Source organism: Phalacrocorax aristotelis, chromosome 14 (assembly GCF_949628215.1).
Source record: "Phalacrocorax aristotelis chromosome 14, bGulAri2.1, whole genome shotgun sequence".
NCBI classification, from domain to species: Eukaryota; Metazoa; Chordata; class Aves; order Suliformes; family Phalacrocoracidae; genus Phalacrocorax; species Phalacrocorax aristotelis.
In genome coordinates this window covers 5000720-5026566 of record NC_134289.1, presented here as the reverse complement: position 1 = coordinate 5026566, position 25847 = coordinate 5000720, and the positions used below count along the sequence as shown (strand labels likewise).

The window sequence follows — 25847 nt, the reverse complement described above, 5'->3', positions numbered from 1 at the left end:
GGAATTGTTTGAGATAATTATGGGTTATGCTGGAAGGGAAATTACCATAGTGGCAACTGAAGAGCAGAGTAACCCCAATATCTGGTTTGGGGAGCAAGGATGTTAATATTTTTGTGCATATCCTTGGTACAAAAAAGTAGGAGAGAACTTGTGAAACTTGCTTGATGATGCTTCCTAACTTCATCCCCGTGTTGGTACTACATTAGAACTTTAGACTGAATGACAATAGTTGAACAGATTCAAAGGTAATAGCATGAAGTAAATTTCTGCACTAATAGGAATTACTGCTCAGCATGTGGAAATAAGAGGAGAAAGATTAATGCATTGGTTACTTGCCTTGAGTGAGCCAGCAAAGTAATGCAGCCAAGAAAAGTGAACGTTGTCCCAGGATGCAGCAGCAAAGCATTTTCATTAGATTTAAAGGTTTGTTTAACATGTGTTATGTGAGGCATTGGTGAGATGCCAGGTGAGAGAGTGCCTCTGGATGGTCAAAAAGGTACGTTCAAATTGGAGCTGATGGACAAGCAGGAGGCAAGAGGGTCAAGAGAATGGAGGGAGGGTCTGTCATGGGAGAAGCCTCAGATTTAGCTTGCTTGGCTTCTAAAGAAACCCAAATGTTGGAATTTTCCAGGAAAAAAATAATGTAATACTGGAAATACTGAAATTTTGCGGTACTATAGAATGCTTGATTTCACTGTCAAAATAGTATTACTTCCTGGAATACTTATCAGCCAATATTTGATACAGATCATAGTGATGGTGATTATTTTCACGGTTGCTTGTATATTTCTTCATTGTTTCATTCCAAAATGGCAGGATGATCAGTGCCATCAACTGGTTTTCTGAAGAGTGTACTCTGCTGGAAAGCATCTGTTGAGTTGGTTACAGCATTTTTGTGTCATCTCTGGTGATGATCACCAACTGCAAGCTTCATTTTGGATGAGTAAGAACAGTGTGGAGCACAAACTCTGCAGGAAGAACACTGCAAATCTGTTCTTCATTTCATTGTGCCCCTTTAATGGCTTTGGAAGAGAAACTTTAATGTAGTTCAGTTGACCTTGAATGTTCAACTTTAATGTTATTCAGTTCTGAAGGTGGCTGGCTGACCTGTTTGTGCTGGCGATATGTTTCCCTGCTAAGTTTCTCTTTGGTTTTATTTAAACATATGGACTAGACTGATAGCTTGATGAAGTGATATTTGATCATGCAGCTGCAGATAACTTTTTTAAAACTCCTGCCAAAGAGGGAGCAGGTTTTCAGATACGTTTGCAGTTCCTCACTCAGATTTGCATTATGCAGGGCTTTTTGTCCCTAAAAGTTCCATCCGTAAGGCTTAAGTGTACTGTGTTCGGAAGTATCGCATGCGTAAGAAGCATAGCATGTGGATAGCTGCTCCTCATGATTTGCTTAATCTTCTGCAGTGACTTAAAAGTTGATACAAAAATAAAATAAACTATTCCAGGCAGTTTGAGTCTGGGCAACACAAACCCTTTTGCTAGTAAGAGCTGGACGTGGGGACCGACTAAACTCCTTGCTGTTACAAGGCAGTTCCTTCTCTACCAGCCCCCACATCTACAAAATCCAGCTCACTCGGGGACAAAGACAGTACTGAGTGAAGCAAAGCCTTGTGCATTTTCAGAGGACACGTTCCATAAACCTCTGTTTCATAGCTGCTATTACAGTAAGGATTTCTCTTGCCCTCAGACAGAATTAAATGTATTAATTAATTTACAAAACAGAGCAGCAATCTTCATCTGGCTCATCCAAAACCTGAAATACGTTCAAGAAAGAATACACTCTGTGTATGTGTGGGGAATGGGCACAGATGGGGATGACGACTGCTAGAGCTATAAAATCACGAGCAACTTGAGAGGAGGAAATCAAGTGGTCTCTGTGCCTCTGCTGTGGTGTACTATTTGTAAATTAATTTAGAAGAGAAGCTAGTGAGGTGAGATCCTTTATCCTGAGTTTTTGAATTGGATTTATCTACTTCATGAGCTCAACTCAGGAGTGAAGCATCACATACTGCGTCTAGTATAACTCAGACACCTCAGTTGTTTAAAGTTGCTCTTAGTGCTTATTGTGTGTGTTCTCTTTTCAGCTGCTCTTGGTGTACAGCAGCCGTCGCTGCTTGGAGCCTCTCCTACAATATACACCCAGCAGACGGCATTGGCAGCAGCAGGCCTAACTACACAAACACCAACGAACTATCAGCTAACTCAGACAGCTGCTTTACAGCAGCAAGCTGCAGCTGCAGCAGCTGCATTACAGCAGGTAAAGAAAAGGGAGTGTTTGCTGTTGACTGTATGAACTTTAATGATATAAACCAGCGGCTTTGTAAAGCTAAAGTATCCAGGATGGGAAGCAGAATGGGGAATGGTGAATATTGCAGTATAGACCTGGTTTTAGCTCTACAGCTATCAATAGTTGTATTAATCTGTGATGGTGGGAGTTCTGGCTATGGAGGTCCTGACTTTTAGCTATGGAAAGCCTTTTGGGAAAAGGAGTTTTGCTGCACCTAAACTGAGAATCTTAAGTTCCAAGTATCTTCCATCTCTATATGTATCCTTAATAGCATTTTGCATGATTTCATACTGTGCCCTAGATACTGTGGCCTAGTGTCAGGCTTAACAAAAATTGCTGATTTTAACTAGAAAGAGTACATTGGACTCTGCTCTAAAGGCTACGAATATTTGTTATGAAAGGAATATATGTTTATTACTTACATTTTGTATTAGAATTGTTAAATGTGAATAGTTTCTGTCTAAAACTTGCTTAGCAGATAACTTGTATTTGGTATCATTGGGGTAATAATACTTCCTGTTTATGAGATGTTTTGCTTTTATCTGTTTCAGCAATATTCACAACCTCAGCAGACTCTCTATAGTGTACAGCAACAGGTTTGTCTGATTCTTACTGTGTACATCACAAATAATTTTAAAAATAATGTTGGTTGTGTGTCTTGTAGGATTTGTCTCCGAAATCATCCTCGTATGGGAAGTTGTTAAAGAAACTAAGTAATATTTTTTTGTAGTGGCAGAGAGCTTGAAGTTCATAAACTTGGAGAGACGTATCCCGAATGGAAGCCTGCCTACCCTCGTGCAAAAAGGAAATTTAAAATATACACTACTCCATGTGTACACGATTCCTGCTAAACTTCGCTCTAAACAGGGCCGTGTATTTTAACTGCTGGAAAGATGCTGTCCAAAAAAAGTTCCCTTTCACGTTTGTTTTTTTTTTTTTATGGTCTTTGAACTTAACAGGATTTTGAAAAAGAATAAAAGGACATGGAAATTACAGGCCTAAGCTTCTCCAGCTGCCAAAACCTTTTTTGGTATTGCTATTAACTTTCAATTACAAAAACAAAAAAAGGCATTTCTGCTTACTGAATAAACCTGGATTATACCCTCTTAAAATAAACCTCACGAGTACAATTTTATGCATATGCAAACTGATGAAATGACCAAACCCCAAAGGACTATTAACTGACTCAGATTAAGCAAAAACTCTTACTTGTAAAGAGGAGGTAAAATTGTACAATTTCCTTAACCATATAAAATTAATTTATAACTTTATTTATTTTAAGTTGCAGCAACCTCAGCAGACCCTTTTAACTCAGGTTAGTTTGGTTTTATTGTTTGGTCTTCATCCCCAAAGGCAGATAATGCAGAGTCCAAATTTGTGACATCTTGAGTAGTTTAATCTGTAAAATGAAATAATATGAATGGACATCTTATTGGTACAGGTTTATTTTATCCAGATGTTAAAATATGCATAGCCTTTGTTTCAAAATTAATGGCAACCACTTTTCCTTAATCTTGAAGGGAATATGTGTGTTGATTACACTATAATTTTTTTTGTTTGAACTTCAAGTGTTCAGTTGTTTTGCAGTAAGTAACAAACCAAACCACGAAAACCTTCCTTCTCTCCTTTGAGAAGGAATTTAACCTTCTGTGTTAACAGTATTGCAATATGTGTATAGAGAGGTTTAAAAAGAATCCTGCTGAGCTTGACAGGTTTAAAACATGCAACCGTTTAACACACTTGTTAAGTTGCTCTGTTTCCATTTTCACTTAACCTTTTAAATATGCTTTAAAAAAGGTAAAAATAGATTACTTAATTTCATTATCTTACTGTGTTCTGCTTTTGTGAGAAGGCATGCACGTGAATTGTTGAATTAAGGAAGGGTTTGTGATAGCTTTGACCTTTGCTGACTTCCAACACTAGAGCTGGAATATAAATGGAGAATAATCTCTAAGTGTGTATTCCTACAAAATTAGGAACTTATTGCCTCTTCAGGCCCACTGTGGGGGTTAGCTGTAACCAATAACGCAGTCTTCTTTTTTTTTTCCTAGACAATGTGCATATTTTGGGGAGGTTGACTTTTTTAAAAGGAAAGGATAAACAAAGCCAGTCTTCATTTAAAGTAGAAAAAAAAATCTAAAAAAACCCAAACCCCACCAACCAAATAACCCAACTTTGCATTCTGAAAGCATCTATTCATAATAATTGCTTCAGAGATGTTTTAAACTCCTGTTGTTTGTATGGGTAAAGGAACTGTTCCTTGTAGGTATGTCAGCTGGCTGTAAGATTTATAGTTTGCTTTATTTTGCTTACAGCCAGCTGTTGCGCTACCTACCAGTCTTAGCCTGTCTACTCCTCAACCGGCAGCCCAGATAACTGTTTCTTACCCGGCACCCCGGTCAAGTCAACAGCAAACCCAACCACAAAAGCAGCGTGTCTTCACTGGAGTAGTGACTAAACTACATGATACATTTGGTTTTGTGGATGAAGATGTCTTTTTTCAACTTAGGTAAGATGTAAATATTTGCCTGCAGATGTACTTTGTGATACCCTCGCTAAAGAAAAGGTTTAGATTATCGCATTCTAATTCTGTGACTCCTTTAATAGTGTCAGCAGTTAGTATGGTTTTTCTGTCAAGACTGAAAGTCAGATGGTCAAATAAGTTAATAGACACTAGATGTGTGTTCCTTTATGTGAATTTTTGAGTTTTCTTAATGCAAAACCTAAATCCGGGAGACTCAGAAGGTATTAAGCTCATTATAATAGGAAATTGCAGGCTTTGTGGGTGATTAAATGCAATAAGTTGTTCTCTGCCTATCTTAGTACTGTTCAGGGAGCTTCTGCTTTTAGGGCAAAGATGGGAATTAAATTCCTGTGCATACTCCAAAGTGGAGAAGATAGTACTTTCACTGAATTTGGGGGTAGATGCTGTTCCTAAAGCTACTTTCTCTCAACTTTAAGTGTAACTTGCAAATGTAAAGCTAGCACATAAGACTCACAATTCATTTTCTGTAACGTTTGCAGTGCTGTTAAAGGAAAGACACCTCAGGTGGGTGACAGAGTTTTGGTAGAAGCTACTTACAATCCTAATATGCCATTCAAATGGAATGCACAAAGGATCCAGACGCTTCCAAATCAGGTAAAGGGGGTTACCCGGTGTAACTTGTACTGGCTGCTTCTGGTTCAAGCTTGCTCACAGCTCATTTTCTCTTCTGTTAGAACCAGACGCAAGCTCAGCCGTTACTGAAGACGCCTCCAGCAGTTCTTCAGCCCATTGCGCAGCAGACAGCGTTCAGTGTTCAGGCGCAGCCGCAGCCACAGTCCTTGTTGCAGGCACAGATATCAGCAGCTACAATCACACCTTTGCTTCAGACACAGCCTCAACCATTACTGCAGCAGCCACAGCAGAAAGGTGCTCCCTCAGTGCACAGAGTTTGTTGTAGTCCTTCTGGTGCTCAGATTGTGGTTTTATGGTTGGTTGAGGTTTTTTTTGTTAGTCAGAAGACTGAAGTAATAGCTGAGATAATACAGAAAAGACCCTAGAGAATTTTCAGTTTGAATATGCATCATCCTGCAGCTATCTACAAGGCACATTGCCTGCAGTAGCTCAAGAATCACCTGGTTAGCGAAATCCCCCCAGACTCCTGTTGATATTAAGATTTCATAATTCAAAGAGCAAATCTGGTGCAGTTTTTATCCTGATACTTTCACAGACAAGTTGAGGAGCTGAAAGTATTAATGGCAGTGTAGTTCTTCAGCGTCTTCTGGAGCGTTCAACAAGATCAGGTTTCAGACAGTTGTATTGTTAAAACTATTATTCCTATATCTCTGTGTTATTTATTTCACTTAGCCAAGTTAGTATTTGCGAGTAGAAACACTGCTTAGAATGGCAAATCTAAAACAAAGGTCATTGTGTGGTCATTGGAACTTTGAGTGGCTGAAGAATCAGTAGTAGGATTAATAATAAGATAAAATTAAGACTTGTCTTACCCACAGTAAAAGCAAGATCTTAAGAAGATCTTAAGCTATCACCTAAGCAGAATTGTTCTGGATAAATGCTTATTACAGTCTAATTAGACCTAGTTGTTCATTGGTGTTAGTAATGTTTGCCCCATTTACAGTCAGTTGGTGAAATGTCTAGAGACAGCAGAAGTACGTGCTGGGGAATTGATATAATAAATTGATTTGAGAATAATTTTTTCAGGAAGCTAATTGTTTTTACCTATGAATAGCATCTATAATAAGTTTTAGGTTTTCTTTAGTTCGATGAGTAGGTAGTATATCTATTTTAAAAGAGATTGCTTTTCTAAGAAAAGGCATAGCTATTGACTGTGATAGCTTTTATGTGCTTGGATTGTATTATATTCCATCTTAAGAACATGCTTTTAAACCAATTTCACTTACTAGACTCTCAGCTTGCATCAGTGAAGAAAAGCATAGGTGTCTTGAGTTTCTTGGTGTTGGGTGGTATTAAAAAATAGATTTGACTCTAGAGTTAGTTCAGAAAATGTACACAAGTGAAACGACTGTAATGCAACAATGTGAAGTGTAGACTGTTGCCCGCTATTATGTATTGATCTTGTAAATTTTTCTTTCAGGCGGTTTGTTACAGCCCCCTGTTCGTCTAGTTTCACAGCCTCAGCCAGCTCGAAGATTAGACCCACCATCCAGATTTTCCGGGAGGAATGACAGAGGAGGAGACCCTATGCCAAACAGAAAAGATGACAGGAGGTATGTTGTAGAAGACAAGACTGTCATCAAAGCATTCTGTAAAGACCTGTCTTCAAACAGAGCTGACCTGCTTGCTCCAGAGGGAGTCGGTGATAAGCGCAAGTGGCTTTACCATGAGATATTAGTGATGAGTTCTTGTCTGTCAGAAATGAAGGGCTTGCGTAATCAGTCTCTCTTTACAAGAGACAGTGTACTGAAACAGACTCTGAGGAACTTCTCTCCTTTTTCAGTCATCTCTGATAGCTCTAGCTTCTGTTGTGCTAGAAACCATTTTGTGTCACCAGCATGAAAAAATATTTGTATCTTGTATGCCTTTTTTTAAGTCGTGAAAGAGAACGAGAGAGACGTAGGTCCCGGGAAAGATCACCCCAGAGAAAACGCTCCAGAGAGAGATCACCTAGACGAGAGAGGGAGAGGTCACCTCGAAGACCGCGACGTGTTGTTCCTCGTTACACGGTTCAGTTTTCCAAGTTTTCATTGGACTGGTATGTATATAATGCCAGATGTTTACCTATATCTCGCTTTAATTGTGGGCACCGATTATGGTGAGCCATGTCAACACACATTGTTTGTAGTGAGTGTTAAATGGCGATCTTAACTTTAAAGAAAGATCAAATATGTCATGTCTGAGAACCTTGTATGATAAACTTTTTCTAGGTTCTTTGTTATTTTTGAATGCTATGGCAAAATACCTTTATAACGCTGGGTAATAAATGTTCCCTAATGCACAGACACCTTAATCGGAAGAGTGTTTAGTAGTTAATACGTTTTTAAACTTCAGTCCATGACACTGACTTAAATATATTGCTCTTTAAATTATATATATTGTATTAAATATACAGTGGTTGTATTTCCAGTTAATATACCTCTAAATTATGTGCTTTACTAATTGTTCTTCTACTGCTGTATATTTCAAATAATGTTGTTTATTTCAGTCGTAGCTGTGATATGATGGAGCTGAGGAGGCGTTACCAGAATTTGTATATCCCAAGCGATTTCTTTGATGCTCAGTTTACATGGGTGGATGCTTTTCCTATGTCTAGACCATTTCAGCTGGGAAACTACTGTAATTTCTACGTGATGCATAGAGAAGTAGATCCTATAGATAAAAACGCTGCTGTCCTTGATCCACCTGATGCTGATCATCTGTACAGTGCTAAGGTTTGTATGGGATTCCAGTATTATGACTATTCGTTAGAAATTCTTTTACCAATATGGTGGAAAAGTGAGTATAACTGAACTGAAAATATTCTACAGTGATTTGAGCAAAACAGTGTTTTAAACTTTTCAGTAAAAAGCTAGGATGTAGAGCTTGAAGAATCATGACTGAAATTCAGTTCGCTTTTGTGATACTAGAGCTGTCGTAAATCTCGTTTTTACTGAGGTCTCTTCCATTCTCTGCACCCAGTTGCACTGATCTGATCATAGGAAAGAAAGCCAGCTCCTGCAAGATCTGAGTGTATTTCTCAGGCAATTCATTCTGAATAGTTAATGGAGTCCTTCCCCCTCCCTCCCCCCCCGCCCCGAGTCCTTTCTGCGCAGCTTGTGTTCTGCTTAGTGATATTTTCTTTCCTCCTTTCAGGTTCATCTCAACACTTATTATTTGTTGAAAGTAGATTGAGCATATTGGGATTATCTCAATGTCAAAACATGCTGCATCAAGGGCTGTAATGATGTATAGAGGACCTCATTGTCAAAACATCTTCCTAAAATCTGTTCCATTTGAAAGCTCTTTCAATAAAATAGGTCTGAGATTTCTAGGTCAATCTGTTTTAGAAGTACTTCATGTTAAAGACAGGTTTAGACACAAAACTGCCTTTAACCCATGTGTTTCTGAAAGGCTTAACTTCACTTGCCTTCTGTGTGTATAGAACTTCAAATCCTTGGCTCAGGTATAGGACATACTGTTCTTTTCTGTCTGTTGATGCAGAGCAAGAGCCCTCTTTCAGAAGGTTAAGTTTTAAAATACATTCAGTAACTGAGGAGTAGCATCCTGTTTCATAATACTAACCTGTTGAGGATATAAAGCAACCTTGTTAGATTTGACTGGGCTAATGGATGCTGCAAAGATGAGAGGAATGTGTTGGTCAGTCCTCTTCTGATTGTGGCAAAATAGAAAGAATCAGTTACTGAAACCAGAAATGTACTCAGTGTGCTTCTTGGTTTAGGATATTTGGCATAAAGTGATAACATGCAAGGCATATTGCTTAAGATCTCACATTGTGTCCATATGGGACAGAGGGAAATTGGTCCTTGGCAGACATTTTAACACCCAGTTCTACAATTTTATTTTACCTTTACTTGTTCTGATTTTTTTTGTGACATTAAGGAAAAAGTACTGGTATATATGTGTTTGCAAGTTGTGGTCATTGTTTACCAGTCATAGTGGGAGACCTTCACAAGACTGATCTGACTTACACAACAGGTGATGTTGATGGCTAGTCCTAGTATGGAAGACCTCTATCACAAGTCATGTGCTCTGGCTGAAGATCCCCAAGAACTTCGTGATGGATTTCAGCATCCTGCTAGACTTGTAAAGGTAAATATGCTTCAATGCCAGACACTCTTGGCAATAAAGGTTGGTTATAGAGCTTTAAAATATTTGTCGATAAGGGAGGAGTTTGTAGGCAGCTAAACGGTGGCTTCATTTTTCCTCTGAAGAGACCTAGTTTATATGTCAATTCTTTTTGCAGTTTATAGGAGCTCCATCTTCACTGCTTTCATAATTACTGCTTTCTTCAACTTAGTCAAACTCAAACAATAGCTATTTGGGGAAACCCCTGTTAATTATATAATTAACTTTGTTAGGTTTTTTACAAGCACTTAGACTTTTTTAAAGGCTCAGCTGTGAAGAGAATACAAATGAAGGAACAGTTAAGTAACCATTGTATTAAGTGAAATTTAACTGTTGTTAAAACTGAACAACCTGTAAGTGCTCTGGTGTTCCAGGACGGCACAGACTTGTTTTCCAATTAAACTCCATCATCATAAAGCAAATGGGAGTACCTGAATTTGTAGATAAAATGCTCTTGTGCTCTTGTGTTTTGTAACTTTGCTTTATCGCTTGTAAGCAGGAATGTCTATAAATATGTATTGGAATTAAAACACCATTTAAATTAGTACGTTTGTCTTTTGTGTTAGAAAGCTTTTAACTGCAAAGGACCAAGCCTATACCAGTAAAGAAACTTGATGGAAAGTCTTGCAAACAAGAATGAGTGATGATGTTTTAAACCTATTCCATTTCTGAAATACTCTGTGGAAAAAAAATAACTGAACTCTTTCTTGACTGACTTTCATTTTCAGATTTCAAAATAATGTGACAGTTTACTCACAGATTTCTGTGTGTGTGCTGTGAAATGTTCTTTGCGCTTTGGGAAAATGACTCTTTACCCCTAGTAGGGGAACATTCAGAAGACTCTTTTTGTCTAGTTTTTAGTGGGTATGAAAGGCAAAGATGAAGCTATGGCTATTGGCGGACACTGGTCCCCATCACTGGATGGACCTGATCCAGAAAAGGACCCTTCCGTGCTGATAAAGACGGCTATTCGTTGTTGCAAGGCTCTTACAGGGATTGACTTAAGTGTGTGCACACAATGGTAAGTACTGTACTGCAAAGCAAAGTACACTGTAGAAAGACTTGTCTGTTACCAGAAGTTTAAAAGAAAAAAAAAAAAGATGGAAAACCCTCTTTTTCGTTGTCGGCTGCTCTCGGTAGTGCAGGTAAACTGCTCAAAGGATGTTCTGTTTTGTAATAAGCTTGATTGGTGCCAACTGTGATGAATACTGCATTAAGAACTAATTAAAAATTCTGGATTTATTTTGACGTTATGCTGTAATTTTTTTAATGAAGGTGCATTGAAAATATTTTTCATTTTGTACATAGCTGGAGAAGATCGCCAAGAGAACTTCATTTCATTGTTCTTTTGTTATAAATAAATAGCCGTTCGTTATATAGCCATATTTTCTCTTGACGAGTTTGTCCTGTGTTAGCACTCACTGCGGCTGTACTAATACCAGGAAAGTCCACTGTACGCTACATTTAAAGTGCTTCAACAACTTTTATTGGCGCATTAAACCTATGCGTGCTAAGCAAGTTATATAAAAAAGAATCTTGTTGGTTTTCCTTCTTTTCAATTGTGATACCTTTTTACAAATGTGCCAAAAGAGAAAATATGGCTTCCATAATTTTTTTCTTTAGACAAACTTCAAGGTCTTGCAGCAAAGTTTCTTTACTTGATGTGCTACAAGTGATCTAGGCTCTTAAAAATGTATTGTAGAATTTTTTTTCCAACATGCTTCTTCCCTTGCAACAGGTACCGTTTTGCAGAGATTCGCTACCATCGCCCTGAGGAGACCCACAAGGGGCGTACAGTTCCAGCTCATGTGGAGACAGTGGTTTTATTTTTCCCGGATGTTTGGCATTGCCTTCCCACCCGCTCAGAGTGGGAAACCCTCTCCCGAGGATACAAGCAGCAGCTGGTCGAGAAGCTTCAGGGTGAACGCAAGGAGGCTGATGGAGAACAGGCACTGAACGCTAATCCCTTTTTCTATTTCTGCTTCTCACAGGCACAGGAACACAGGCACAAAATGCACACCACATACTACACAACATACATACATAGGAGGAACATAACTGGTAACAATGACTGGTAAACCAGCTTTCAGCAGTGTAGTGAATGTTGGTTTTTATTTTTATTTCAGCTAGTTCACTAACTTTAAATGTGTATGTTGATATCACAAATGGAATAAAATTGTGCTTATGATGCGCAGAAAATTTTTTATCATAGACGTAGTTGCTGGAATCTGGGACCAGTTGTTGAGTGAGATGCAGTTTATGAATAGCTGTCTCTAAACATTTTGCCATTTTCTAAAATTTCTAAATTCTCTCTTGTGGCCAGTTCTAATTTTGATATTTGAAATTGAACAAACACCAGTCTGAAACATTTGAATTTCAGGCCATGTGGCTGATCAACATCTTGAAATAAGGGAAGGTCTGACTGAACAAAGAGTAATTTTGGGGACTTAAAATCTGGGGGAAGATCACACACTGTGCGGTTAATGGAGACCAGCAGTGTCTGTGTAACCCTGATATTCTTTGTGGTGTTGCTTATCACCCTTTTGTGTTCCACAGATCTGGCTTGTATTGGCTGAGTGGCACTGTGATCATTTATAAAGTGGTAGAATGTGTGTGTGAACTTGTCTAAATAATAACTTTAGGAGAAGACTATCTGAAACAGTTGTGACCTTGCACAGATCAGCAACAGAATTTAAAAAATAACTGAAATGCTTTCAAGCTTTCTGAATGATAATTTCTAAATTTTATTTGTCAGGACGAAGAGGAGAAGGATGATGGGGAAGCTAAAGAGATCTCGACACCTACGCACTGGTCTAAACTGGATCCAAAAACGATGAAGGTAACTAATACTTTTCTTAAAATTTGATTCCATTATACATATTAATTTTTAAGGCACAACCCGAAATACGGTTGTATATTTCCTTAACTGAGCAAAAAAACTTGAGTAGTGTGTTCTCTTCCTTGCTAATTTTATAGGTATTAGATGTGATATCACAGTATGCAAGTGTGACTCCTGATTTTAATAAGTGAATACAGCTAATTGAAACTGTTCTGAACTTTTGAACTTTGTACAATTAAAGGGTATCACATATGACACATTAACTGGAGTAATCTGGTCATATCTACTTGCATTAAAAACTGGGGGGTCTAAAATACTTTAATGTTAGTTTAAAAAGGCAATAATTATACAAAAATATATGTCAGGAGACATAATAAAAAGTTTCCTTGAAAGGAATAATAAACTATTTTACTATAGTAAAATTTTTCCCCTTCCCCTGTAAAAAGTTCCTCAGAAAGGGGTTCTTTGAGGAGAATGTAACTTTAAATGTAATATGTTTTATACATCAGTAAGTACTAGTGGTTTTCAGTACAGATTTAAAAAATACAATTGACTTTTCAGTGCTCTTACATAATTTTTACTTCACCTTTTCTGCTAATCAAATGTTTTGCAATGTCACTGGTTGATACCACTTACAGAGCTTTTATTTACCAGGTAAATGACCTTCGCAAAGAATTAGAAAGTCGAACCCTTAGCTCTAAAGGACTGAAATCTCAGTTGATAGCTCGACTGACAAAGCAGCTGAAAGTAGAGGAACAAAAAGAAGAGCAAAAGGAGCTAGAGAAGTCTGAGAAAGAAGAGGAAGAGGAGGAGGATAGGAAATCTGAAGATGACAAAGAGGTTAGGTTTTGGACATGTTTGGTTTCAGTCTTATTAAATATACATAAATACATAAAACACTATAAAATTTGTATAAATAAATGTATATAAGTATTAAAAGTACAGGAATATGCCTAGTGTTGGGATTTTGTAGTTCTGGGATGACTGTACTGGGAGCTCTTGCTGTAACTTGAGCTGCTGAATTGGAACGAAATCTTGGCGAGTTTGAATTTCTTTATATCAGCAAAGTCAGCTGAAATGTGCAGCTGCACTAAGGGTGTCTGAATTAACGTCAGACCTTTAATGGAAGGAAAAATAAATCCCAAACTCCCAAGAAAAACTATGCTTGAGAACAGGTGAACATACTTAACAAGATCTTAACTTCTTAAACCTATGTGAAAAGTAGCTGCTTAGTTGTATTGGCTTTTAGTGGCATATAAGGCTTGGGGAATTACTGTGGAATTGGGAGGAGGGCAGGTTCCAGTCTGTACAAGTTTATAGTGTCTCAAACAGTCCAGTTTCTTCGCAAGTCTAATGGATTGCATCAGTTTGTTTTCCTAATTTTATTGTGAAGCTTTAACTTTTGCTTTTGGATAAACTTCCTGTGTGTTGAAGCCTCTCAGTTTTGCAGTTGGTAGTTTCAGTACGAGTTATTCTGTTTTGCTGTTTCGCGGGAATAAACAATAAGGCCAAAGCTCAGTCACAGAAAAGGGGCGTTAATGTCTGGAGAATGTATTGTGTCTTAGTTGCTTTTAAACCTGCCTTGTTATGTATTACCTGCTAACCAATGTGGGATGACTTGAAATTTTATACATCTGTCTAAACCTTGTTGATGGAGTAAAGGCCATGTGCTTGCTAATTCTGTCAGCTGCTGCCTTCTCCCACAGCTTGGATGGGCTTCAGCTATCTTGGGGTTTCTTGCCACAGCTTTCTTTAAGATTAGGGGAGGGAGCTTTGGTTGTGCTTTTTTTTTTTAAAAAAAAAAAAAAAAAGCACAAGCTCTGCCATGACTTTTTTCCATACTCATAAGACTAATATTTCTCTCTTGGTGATCAGTAAGCTGTTTGGTATTTTGCCTTTTTTTAACCTTTTTTGATTTGTGTCAGTTTCATCTATAGACATTGCATTTCCCATAGCCAAAAGAGCAGAGTAAATTGAATTGTCATCTAGTAATTGTTAAAGCTGTTAGATATCTTTGGGAAGATGATATATGAAGCCTTTACTGTACCTCTTTAAGGAAGAAGACAGCTTACTGTACTGTACAGCTCTAAGAACGCCCCTAAACAAACAATAGACCCCTCAGGAACATAACTCCTTTGCTAGCTTGCATACCATTTCTTGAAGTGAACTAGTTTGAGTCCTTCCAATGTCAAATGAATATGCTGCAGTTAGCACCATGTTAGCTGGAAGGTGCTCGTTGCTCTCTGGGCTAAGCAGGACTGCATGTCCGTCTTTGTTGCTTAAGTTTCCAGTTATCTTTGGCGAGTGTTGGCTGCGGACAGTCTGCTTTCTGGAAATTCTAGTGTGTGACCTCTGTCTTCTATGTTGCATTCAGCAGCTTAGGCTTTCCTTCACTTCCTTTAAAGCAACAAGTCCTGAAAACTAATACATAGGCTGAAACTTCAGCTTTGGAATATGCTGTATGGTCTTTTGGGGGTTTGTTTTGTTTTGTTCTTTGTCTCTTTTTAGGAAGAGGAAAGAAAACGTCAAGAAGAAATGGAACGTCAGCGGCGGGAGAGACGATATATCTTGCCTGATGAACCAGCAATCATAGTACATCCTAATTGGGCTGCAAAGAGTGGGAAGTTTGACTGTAGCATTATGTCTCTTAGTGTTCTTCTGGACTATAGATTAGAAGATAATAAAGAACATTCCTTTGAGGTAATCTAGCTATGCTACTTACAGTTAGCCATTCTTGTTTCTTTTAAATTCTGTGTTTTAACTGCAGTATTCTTAAATAGTAAAATTTGATGATAGCATGGCAAAATAAAAGTTATTTAAGTTAGCTTCTGTGTGCAATACCTAGAAAACATTGTCCATTCTTTGGTACATGGTTTACAATAGCAGTACAGTCACTGTATGATATCCAGAAGAAATATGCAGGTTTTCAGATATGGAACTGAGCTTATTTATACAGCTAGTCTAGGTCCTAAAGGACTGCAGTGCAAGAAAGAAGCATTTTTATAACCTTGCTTAAGGTTTCCATATTCAAAGCAGAGAGTAGGAAATCTGACACTACATAAAATTCTGACATCGTGAAAGTTGGTAAGATAACACCTCATAGCTATTTAATTGTAAGTCTACAAATTTTTAATATATATTTTGAAACTCTGTCAGTTCTGTTTTCGTTCTTCTTTATGTGCAGGTATCGCTGTTTGCAGAGCTCTTCAATGAAATGCTTCAGAGAGATTTTGGTGTCAGAATTTATAAAGCACTGATTTCTCTCCCAGAGAGGGAGGACAAAAAAGACAAAAAAAGCAAAAAAGATGAGAGAAAAGAAAAAAAGGAAGAAAAAGATGATGAAATGGATGATCCAAAACCTAAGAGGAGAAAATCCGGAGATGATAAAGAGAAAAAGGAAGATAGAGATGAAAAGAAGGTCTGCAGCTAGCTCATATGAAGTACTATCCTGTCTGGATCAATATTAAACCGTTTCTATTTGAATTTTACTTCATTGCTTTCAAAAACTCAGGTCTTGTGGTTTTTAGTTAATTAATTTGATTCATTCATCTGTTTAAATACGCTTCAATCATATTCAGTAATTTAAAAATCTTACAGGTGTGTTGGGGCTATTTTAACGCTCAGCTGTACCATATAGATTTGTATTTGTTTTTTAAAGTGGATAAATAGGAGCATACACAAATTTTGAATGAATGGTAGTGAGGTTTCTACTTTCCTGGTTTTTAGTTCTGACTGGGTAAATTTTTAGGAACTTTTGTTACAGAGGGAGGATAAAAGGAAAGATGATTCTAAAGATGAAGATGAAACTGAAGATGACAATAATCAGGAAGAATATGATCCGATGGAGGCAGAAGATGCTGAAGATGAAGATGAAGGTATCTTGAATTATGAGTTTTGTGGTTTTCAGAATTTTTTTTTATTGCCACTGAATATGTTCTTTCAAGCTGGAGAATGTACTGGAACTAGACAATTTAAAATTGCATTATTAGACTAATTTTATTTCAGTAATTCTGACCAGACCTACTTAAAATGTAAGTGCCTTTATGCTAGGCATTGTATGAACATAGTTAATATAAACTAGCTGCGGTACTCAAAGTAAGGCATGCATATAGAAGTGGTTTTATTTTTTTCAGAATGCAGACCACTCGCAACTCCCATTGAAGTCAGTAGGAGATGTGAGTATTCAGCACCTCTGAAAAACCAAGCCACTTTTAAGTGCCTAACTTCCTATTCCTCAGTTCTGAAATGTCATCTTGTTTTTATTAGGCCAGAACGTAGCGTGGGGTGCTGTTACGAGGAGTAGATTTCTGTTTGGGTGGAGATGTGTTTGCCTGAAGAAATTGGGAAAGGGGCTGGGGAACTTTCCTGTCTCCAGGGAGCAGCAGTAGCCCTCTTTCCCTGCTCGGAGATTCAGAAGGGTGTAAGACATGGTGTATGCTTTTTGGTTTGTACTTCTTCAGGGGTTTTGTCCTTTAGTGGAGAGTTTTTGCTAGAGATGTGGGTTTGAACTGCTTAGATATTACAGTCCCAGCATTTTCTAACTAGCATTTTCAGTTGTATTTTTGGCAGAGTACTGCACCAGCCTTAAAAAAATGGTGCTAATCTGTGGTTTCTGAAATAACTCTTATTTGCCTATAATCTGGGAGTGAGAGTGCCCTGGGCTTGTCCTCTTCTGTACAAGTGCTGCTACTTCCCGTAATCTGTCCTTGTGCCATTCCCAGTCAGAGTTGCTGAGAACAATCCAACATGCCATGGAGGTGCAGGAGAAAGCTTTTGGTTCTCAGAAACATGTTGGCAAAATTAGACAAATGTTGTGATACGTAGTTTTTTTCCAAAGTTTTCCTCACAAGAAAGGTGAGCTTAAAGCTGAACTTGGCACGTGATTCTCTGACCAAAGACTCGCACATAAGGTACAGAGCTGCGTGCCGTAATCCATCCCTGCAGTTGTCATATTGCTCTTTCTCTCTTGATTTTGGATTTAGTTTTACAGTACTGTCGATATTTAAACAAAAAACCTGTAGTCTGTAATTCATATCTAATAAGCGATGTGATCTGTGACGTCCTGGAGAATCTAAATCATAGGATCAGTAATACCTCACTCAGGCACAAGTATAAGCACATGCTTTCAATTATATAGTTGATATGGTTTTTCTAAAATATTTGAGAGTAAATAGTACTGATTTTGTCCTCACAGGAGTAACCATAGCTGAGTGCAGACTCTGCCAAGCCTCATTAGGGAGAATCGTGGTAATTTTCTGCACACCACTTAAATAGATGGTGATGTTGGTGGAACTCATCTTGGCCTAGTTAGCATTTGTTTCAGCTCTTCTATCCTCTGTGTGTGAAAGAAACTCATGAAAAAATTACAAATAGTTTATGTTAAAGTAAGACCAGAGGAAAATAAGAATTTAACAGGACTCACTTGAACGCCGCTTGGGGTTTTTTATTTTTTCAGGGAAATAAATTAATTTCAGATATTTGGGGATTTATGTGAACTGTTCAATGACATATGTTTTGAGATAATAGTTATAGAATCGTTTGCTGTGGTATGTTGAATGTTTTTCCTGTTTTACAGACCGGGATGAAGAAGAAATGAACAAAAGGGAGGACAGAAGAGAGGGAAATAGGCATTGTAAAGAGAGGTCGTCTAAAGATAAAGTAATTAACGCCTTTCTTAACAACTACTTATAACCTTGTTAGAGGTGTCCTAATTAAAGCTTAACTTTGTTTTTAAGACCTATTTGCACACCTTGATTCCTTCAGCACTTCTGGGCTGAAACATTAAGTGTATATAGAAGCTAGGGAACATGTGACAGCTTTGGATAAGGTGCTTGCAGCCTACCTTCACTTACATTTTACCGTTCGCTGGGTGAAAGCTGTTGGGAAACCTATCTTATATGAGATACTGATCTGTCTGAAAGATGTGAGGACTAGGGCTGTATGTGCACATAAGAGGCAGCAGATGTGATCATTTTTTCCATTATTTTCAACTGCTCTGTTTTTATGTAAGAGAAGCAGAAGCTTAGCTTGATTGATAAACTGGCTTTTCGGTTGTGAAGCTTGGAATCATTATGGATGTTTTTACATCTCCCTCCAGCAAAACGGATGCTTTTCCTGTCCTGAGGCCAATAGCTTGCCTCCCCAGTTCAGGTTAAGGAACAGCATAAGTTTGATTTGTTATGCTTAAACTTTTTTTTGTAAGTGCAAGAATAAAACAAGTTTCTGATTATTTTTTTCTTCAAGGAAAAAAAGGAGATGTAGGAATAGGAAAAATGGAAAAACACAGTCTATGGAACTGCTGTACCTGTGAGAGTTGGATGCTCATCCGTTACATGTTTATGGGGATTTCACTTGGAAAACTGTTCAGTAAAATATATGACTGGGAGAAGATGTTGACTATTATTTAATTAGGTTAATTCTTAAAATTTTTTTGACACATTAGCATGAACAAAAGAAAAGTGTGTCTACCATATGTTACTGTCCTTTGTGCTGTAATTGTTTGAAATATTTGAAAGATTACTTGTCCTAAATATCTTGCTTATACTTGAGCTCAGTAGGTAAATGCTAGTTTATCTTAATCACTTGACTGAAAGTAATGATAAAATGAACAGAGGAAAATTTCCATTTACTGAAAAGTTGACATGTTTTTAATAGATGGTGGGAAAATGATATTTTAACTTCCTAATGATCCCAGAATGAATTTTCTGTAGGAGAAAGACAAGACGCAGATGGTAACTCTTAATAGGGATCTTCTGATGGCTTTCGTTTATTTTGATCAAAGTCATTGTGGATATCTTCTGGAGAAGGACATGGAGGAGATACTGTACACCCTTGGACTACACCTGTCACGTGCTCAGGTTTTGTATAGTAATATAAATCTCTCTGAAAATATTACAGGAATGCTGTAAGTGGGAGGATTGTAGTTTAGGTTCAAAATGCTGTTGCTTACATACCTGGTCCCTGATTTTTTTATGTAGTCACTTCACATTTATAATGAAATACTAGTTTAATCTTTCCTAATTGTCTTGGAATTAAAAGGTGAGGTTTGCAGCTGTTAATATGGCCGTAGGATATATGTAGCTTTTGTCTCAAAATTGTATCCTTTTTGTTTTTTCCCTAGCTTGCTTTCATTTTCAGTCCCAGTATGGTAAAATTCAAAAAGCTGTGCAATTTCTCTAGATTTTCCAAGTTGAAACATTCTTGTTTAGGTAATCTAATGCCTGTGTCTTAATTAACACTGCATTTTTTTCCATGGTTGTGTTTTAGGTGAAGAAGCTACTTAATAAAGTAGTGCTTAGAGAATCTTGCTTTTACAGAAGACTAACAGATACTTCTAAAGATGAAGAAAATCAAGAAGAGTCTGAAGAGCTTCAGGAAGATATGTTAGGTAGTATTATTTTTATGCCACAAAATTCCAGAGACTTGCTTCTGTGTGAATGATAATGAGAGTTCTGAGATACTTGCTTTCTGGCAGAAGCTAATTCAGGTCTGCAGGGAACCTGCCAGTTTGGAAAAGTAAATCTTAGCAGTTCATAAATTACAGTTTCTGGCTTGCAGCACATCTTGTTGCATCTATAGGATAAATCTTAATATCTTGGAACGGCAAGGGCAGAGGTTAATGTTGGATATTGATGAACATTTCTCATTCACAGCAGCAGCTTTGCTGTAGGTAGTAGAACAAAGCCTGACTTTTGAAGACAAATTACTGCAGAAAGGAGACATAGATGAATGTCATGAAAGAGCATGCTCCTTCAGGGGCAGGGTAGGATTGGGTTAAGGAAGGAGTAGACACATGTGAGGGATGGACCAGCAAACTTGAATCTATATTTGTTGTCTTAAAAGATTAAATTCTTAAGAAGTTTTTTAGGTTAGCCACCAGAACTGAAAAAAATGACAGAATGATTATTTCCTAATGCTACTTAATCTAATACAGGAAACAGATTACTGTTACCATCACCTACTATAAAGCAAGAATCAAAAGCCATAGAAGAAAATGTCGGCCTCATTGTGTACAATGGAGCTATGGTGGATGTTGGGAGCCTTTTGCAGAAGCTGGAGAAGAGTGAAAGAGTGCGGGCTGAGATAGAACAAAAGCTTCAGTTACTAGAAGAAAAAACAGGTGGGACATTAATTTGAAGGTGGTATTTACATGGATGCAAGATGCTAAGACTTTTTAAGTAGATAAACCAATTTGAGTAATATTTGTGATCTAAAATTCTTAGCTATTTGCTTACCATAAACTTGTATTTTCTGTTTCCCAAGCCCTTTTAACTTGCACACCAAGTATTGTTGACTACCATTGTTACCATGCTGAAATGCTTCTGTCTTTTTTTTGTTCAAGTGGAATGTAAGACTTCCAAACATAGTCAGAATTGAGTATTACCAGGTGGTAATGCAATGCAGTTCTTAACTACTAATTTTTAAAGAATATTATGGTGTTGGCATGTAAATGGAATATTAAGATGCAAAGTACGCAGCATTGGAAGCGACTGACACTTTTTTGTTGTTGTTTTGTTGTGTTTCTTTCCCTAAGATGAGGATGAAAAGACCATACTACAACTGGAGAATTCTAACAAAAGTCTGTCTACAGAGCTCAAAGAAGTGAAAAAGGACCTTGGCCAACTGCAAGAGAATTTGAAGATCTCGAATGATAAAAATTTGCAATTTGAGGGTCAGCTGAATAAGACAATCAAAAATTTAGCTACTGTTATGGATGAAATACAGAGTGTTCTTAAACAGGTTAGAATTGTTTAATTCCATTTGTTTATTACTGTATGCAGGCTTCCTGTAGACTAAATTATGCGAACAAAAACTTCAGAATGAAAAATTTTCACATTAATTCAGGGCAATAATATCTTTAAAAATACATATATTTATGTATAAAACAGATGCTCAATGTGATACTGAATGTTTAAAGATCAAAAGTGTATGTTTTCTTAGCCTGAAACCCATGTTCTTGACTCTAAATATTTTTCAAAATGTATAAGTGTTAATGTAAATCTGAAACCATCTTAATGTTTTCCTGCCCTGATCTTGTCCATCCCCAACAGTCCAAATCTGCTCCGGTTTGATCCGTTAGGAGTAATTTCTCAAGGCAGAACTTAAGTATTTCAATTTATGTTGGAGTATTTCAATAAAATTACTTCTAAGCAAACAGCATAATGCTCCAGAGCATTTCTGTTGCTGTAGAGAAAGATACATATTCCCTAGGAAGGCTGTGGGGGCCCGTTAAGTAAGGCTGAATAGAAGTAGGTTATGAAACCTACTGTGTGGCAAACTGGTACTATGAGGGAGCCTTGCTTCTGCTTCTGCTTCTGCCTACCTTTATTTTGACAAGACAATGTAGCATCTACAAAAGCTCTAAAACCAAAACCACACACAGAAAAAATAAACCTACAAAACTCGACAAATGTTAGAACCCTTTTTCCCTCCTTGTGGGGTGCAGGTGATGGAAGCATCATATAAGTCACTGCAGCTTATTAAACTGGCACTACCTTGCAGCTGTCATCACTATAGTTATGCAGTCCTGTGCTTCACTACATGTTGTAGGCCTGCTACTCCTCCAGAACTGGCAGCTGAAGGCATTGTTTAACCCTCCTTTGCCGTGCTCTTAGCTCAGATAAATAGCTTTGCTCATTCTGTCTGGAATTTTTGAGATGAAAATGTCTTCTAAGCCTAGCGTTTTCAGATGGCTTTGACCAATATATGTATTTTATGTTACAACTGCCGTAGTAAGTTATTTTCCTAATTTAATGGATTTTGCAAAAACTGTTTTCACTTGCTCTTAAACAAAAACGAACAAAAAACCCAAACCAAAACAAAAAACCCAAAGCAACAACAATAAAAAACTCTCCAACCACCAGGGGGACAAAAAAAAGCCCCAAAACCCCCCAAACCTTTTGACTATAAAGTGAGGCTTGGGGATATTTTTTGTGCTTCTCTTCAGAAGTTCTTAGGTCATATTTTATTTCTGCCCCCAAAGTTTTCCAGAAAGATACTGGAATTATTAATTGGTTATAATTAAACTGCATGAGAGATCAGTTCACATAGTATTTAAACCTGACACTAAACAGTATCCTTGTCCCGTGCTCCTTTACAGGTCAGATGAGAAATGCCTCTTCTAGATTTCATGTTATCTTCCTCCTTTTTTTTCTTTTAAAGGATATTGTGAAGAATGAAGATAAAGATCAGAAATCCAAAGAAAATGGAGCAAACGTATGATAAAACTGCTGCTGTTTAGAAGAATGGTGTTACATAATGTAATATAAATCATGATACCAGAATGTATGGGAAGTGATGCATGTTTGATTTTAGTAGTATAAATATCTTAGTTCCAAAAGATGTATAAAGTTTTATGAACGTGAGTGTCTGCTTCTGAAGATCGCTTGTAATTCTTAGCATTCGGTTTGAGACACTCCTCGAGTGAAAATAATTTTGCATTGCAAAATGTTTTAGGATGAACTTTGTTATAGTTTTCACCCTAATAAAGTTCATCAACATAACGAACAGTAGCAAGTATTTAATTACCAAATGTTTTTCATTAAAGTGTAGTGAAATCAAAACTTTCATTATTTATAGAATGGCCATTTTTAGGTTTTTATTTTTATTTCGGTCTAATTAGTCTTTTTAAATTCGAATATAAATCACAAAATAGCATGCTGCTTCATTTTGCAAGTAAAGGTTCTTTTTTTCTAAAAAAAAAAAAAGCTGCTTGGATTTTTTTTTTACTTGTCACAACTTTCTTTTCCCTTGCAAATGTAACTTTCTTCCCCAAAGCTGCTTGTATTAAAGCCTCATAATATACAGTAGTTCAGATGAGTTAAGGCAGCAATAGAAACCTACCAAAATACTGGTAAGGTTGTGAGATTTATATGAAAATACATGGGCCTGTTTTAAATGTATGTCATTTCTGTTCCTTTAATTGTTCTTATCTTTGGATTAATATATATATATGCTCCTTTTTAATAACAAATGCAGTGTAGTAAAATGTATGGTTGGATACCAGGCCAGTAGATGTCAGAATAATGCCTTACATGGAGAAAAAGCTACCATTGTAAGCTACGTTTAATTAAATTTGGACTTCTTTCTTAACACGTGTAATTATTTCAAAGATTTCAGTCCAACAAAAGCATGGATACACACGTATTATCAATACTCCATGTTATAATTACTAAGGGGCAGGACGCAACTTGGTTTGTTGAAAGTGGGTAAGATTGCCTTCCTTTGTGCTCACAAATCACTAGAGATTAAAATTAAAAGTTAACGTGACATCCTTGTCAAAGGCAACTTATTCAAATAATGTGAAAAACGAACAATTGTATTTTGGTGCAACTTCCAGGAGAATTAAGGGGTTTGAAGGTTGGGACAGAAGTGTTTTCTTACAGAAATGGTTCGTTTTAGCAGACCTTTTCTTTTTTAGCCTAGATGTCCTAGGTAACTAAATACTTGTTAGGAGAGTCCAAGTGCCATAATAGGTATGAATAACCTACATGGAAAGTCGTGTAGCTTTACTGACATACACATTAAAATGCCCGAATTTATGCTCAAAAGAGTCTAAGCTGGTGCATTTTTCCCTTGCCTTTCTTGGCTCTTTTGGAGCTAGGCAAGTAAAATACCTTTTCATTACAGTAACATGCATAAGCTTCCCCCTCATTCATCTCAGCTGAGTTGCTGTATAATATCTTAACTGTTCACAGTAAAGTAGGGAGTACTATAGAAACACTAATTATTGCATAAAAGTACACAAAGATGCATGTTTTATAATTTAAGAGAACATTAGAATGATTGAATGAGGATGGTCATATATCAATCTTATGAAAAGCGTTAACTGGTGTACAGATGGTGTTAAATTCTTTTGTAATCAAATTATATTTTTCATCTTTACCTTTTTACAGATTGTTGACAGCATGTTTCATTTTTGATGTTGAGCACCATTTATTTAAATGGACTCGAAAGGATTGTGTTTGAAATACTTTGTTCATGAATTTTCAGCAGTACATGTGAACACACAAGAAAATAGTTCTAGAATTCAAGATAACATCTTTTTCGGCACAGCAAAACATCTGTTGAAATATTTTGCTTGGGGTGTTTTTACCTTAAACTGCTGAGCTGAAGGCAGTTGTCACAACAAGCAGGCTGCATCCTGTGTTTCAGTGAGTGGCCCTTTGAGATAGTTGCTAGAGTGATACAGCTTTTTACAGTATTTAAGAAAAAAATTGTTAGAATGAGTGTAATCTTTCTCTATATTGCTTTGATGTAACAGTGTTTCAGATACTATGTACAGTCTGCATTTGTGTTGGAAAGGAAGTTGAAAGGGTAAAGAATAAAGGAGAAAGGAGAAAAAAAAAAAAAAAAAGGAAAAGTTTTAGAGCCTACACCGAGCTTGACCGGCCTCCTGCAGCACAACTCATCTGAGCATAAACAGACGCCTCTACACACTGTTTAAGCCACTTTGCTGAACAGTATAAGGTTCTGTATATACACAGCATCAATGCTGGTTGTTGGCTAAAGCTTCTTTATAACATGCCCAGACATATAACTAATTCTTAAGGAAATTGAATAGGGTGTCAGTCATAGAGGTTTAGAGAAGCAATCTTAAGTTATGAACAGTGTTTTTCCATTTCATGCGCACACTTCCCACCTCATGGGCTTTCCACTTTAAAGTCTTTCATTACATGTCAGCTGCTGGTGAAAGGGTGGTGAAAGTGAGCCAAAGCTGGGTCTTGCTCTGGTGCCTCAAGGTCCAATTTGATTCTAGTTTTAAAATCATCATAGATGCTCTGTGGAAAGTAGTAAATCTCAGGCTATCTTGTTCTGCAGAGAAAGCACTGCTGTAGCAGCCCAGTAAATGGCATTTGATCTCAGTTTATAGACTATTTCCCTCCCTTTTTGTATGTTGTCCAGTATGGGGGAATTAAGAGTTAAACCCTTACAAAGTGATATTCAGACTAATGGATGTCCAGATGAGGCTAGGAAGACACTTCCATGTGATACATCTGCATGCGAAATTGTCTAGAATAAAGTAGATTCTTGAGGCCCCTTTGCTTCTGCTCCGGTAATGAAAAGGCAGCGGTATAACATTTCAGCGCTGCTGCGTGTTTTACCGTGATGAAGACATGATATTTTCTTGACTCACCCGGTGCTTGATGGTTGTGCCTGTAGTGCCGGGGCACTGCTGCAAAAGCACTTCCCAGTTGTTGCTTGGTTTATCTGACGTTCTCTGGCTCAGCCTGGGGTGCCCTGAAGTGTACAGTGGGGAAGTTGGAATTCCTTGTCTGATGCCTGTGGGTTTCCACAGACCCAGCATTTACAGTTGAGCTGGTTCAGAATCCGACGTTATGAAGCCTAGTCCTTTAATGTTTTTTCAGAGTTTAACCACTTTAAGAGAGATTAATGGCT

At 37.3% G+C, this 25847-nt stretch overlaps 1 protein-coding gene and 1 non-coding gene across 8 annotated transcripts in view; both read left to right on the top strand.

The window, feature by feature from the left end:
• CCAR1 (cell division cycle and apoptosis regulator 1) overlaps nucleotides 1-24804 on the top strand; it is a 30405-nt gene extending 5601 nt beyond the window's left edge. The window contains exons 3-26 of one of the 7 annotated variants that reach the window (XM_075109690.1): nucleotides 2102-2274; nucleotides 2856-2900; nucleotides 3593-3619; nucleotides 4620-4813; nucleotides 5329-5443; nucleotides 5524-5716; nucleotides 6903-7035; nucleotides 7359-7520; nucleotides 7971-8196; nucleotides 9461-9574; nucleotides 10465-10631; nucleotides 11349-11559; nucleotides 12366-12449; nucleotides 13104-13289; nucleotides 14958-15149; nucleotides 15634-15867; nucleotides 16198-16324; nucleotides 16583-16624; nucleotides 18025-18107; nucleotides 19160-19306; nucleotides 19716-19836; nucleotides 20383-20568; nucleotides 20983-21188; nucleotides 22611-24804. In XM_075109690.1, the coding sequence (XP_074965791.1) occupies nucleotides 2102-2274; nucleotides 2856-2900; nucleotides 3593-3619; nucleotides 4620-4813; nucleotides 5329-5443; nucleotides 5524-5716; nucleotides 6903-7035; nucleotides 7359-7520; nucleotides 7971-8196; nucleotides 9461-9574; nucleotides 10465-10631; nucleotides 11349-11559; nucleotides 12366-12449; nucleotides 13104-13289; nucleotides 14958-15149; nucleotides 15634-15867; nucleotides 16198-16324; nucleotides 16583-16624; nucleotides 18025-18107; nucleotides 19160-19306; nucleotides 19716-19836; nucleotides 20383-20568; nucleotides 20983-21188; nucleotides 22611-22670 (3428 nt within the window). In that variant the 3' untranslated portion in view covers nucleotides 22671-24804. Of the gene's footprint in view, nucleotides 1-2101; nucleotides 2275-2855; nucleotides 2901-3586; nucleotides 3620-4619; nucleotides 4814-5328; nucleotides 5444-5523; nucleotides 5717-6902; nucleotides 7036-7358; nucleotides 7521-7970; nucleotides 8197-9460; nucleotides 9575-10464; nucleotides 10632-11348; nucleotides 11560-12365; nucleotides 12450-13103; nucleotides 13290-14957; nucleotides 15150-15633; nucleotides 15868-16197; nucleotides 16325-16582; nucleotides 16625-18024; nucleotides 18108-19159; nucleotides 19307-19715; nucleotides 19837-20382; nucleotides 20569-20982; nucleotides 21189-22610 lie in introns of all 7 variants that reach the window. The other 6 variants (XM_075109691.1, XM_075109689.1, XM_075109694.1 and 3 more) reach the window with 6 other exon arrangements.
• On the top strand, nucleotides 10249-10313 carry LOC142064635 (small nucleolar RNA SNORD98). Its single transcript, XR_012663177.1, has one exon. It is a non-coding gene; the product is annotated as a small nucleolar RNA SNORD98 (small nucleolar RNA).
• Nucleotides 24805-25847: the final 1043 nt, after the last annotated feature.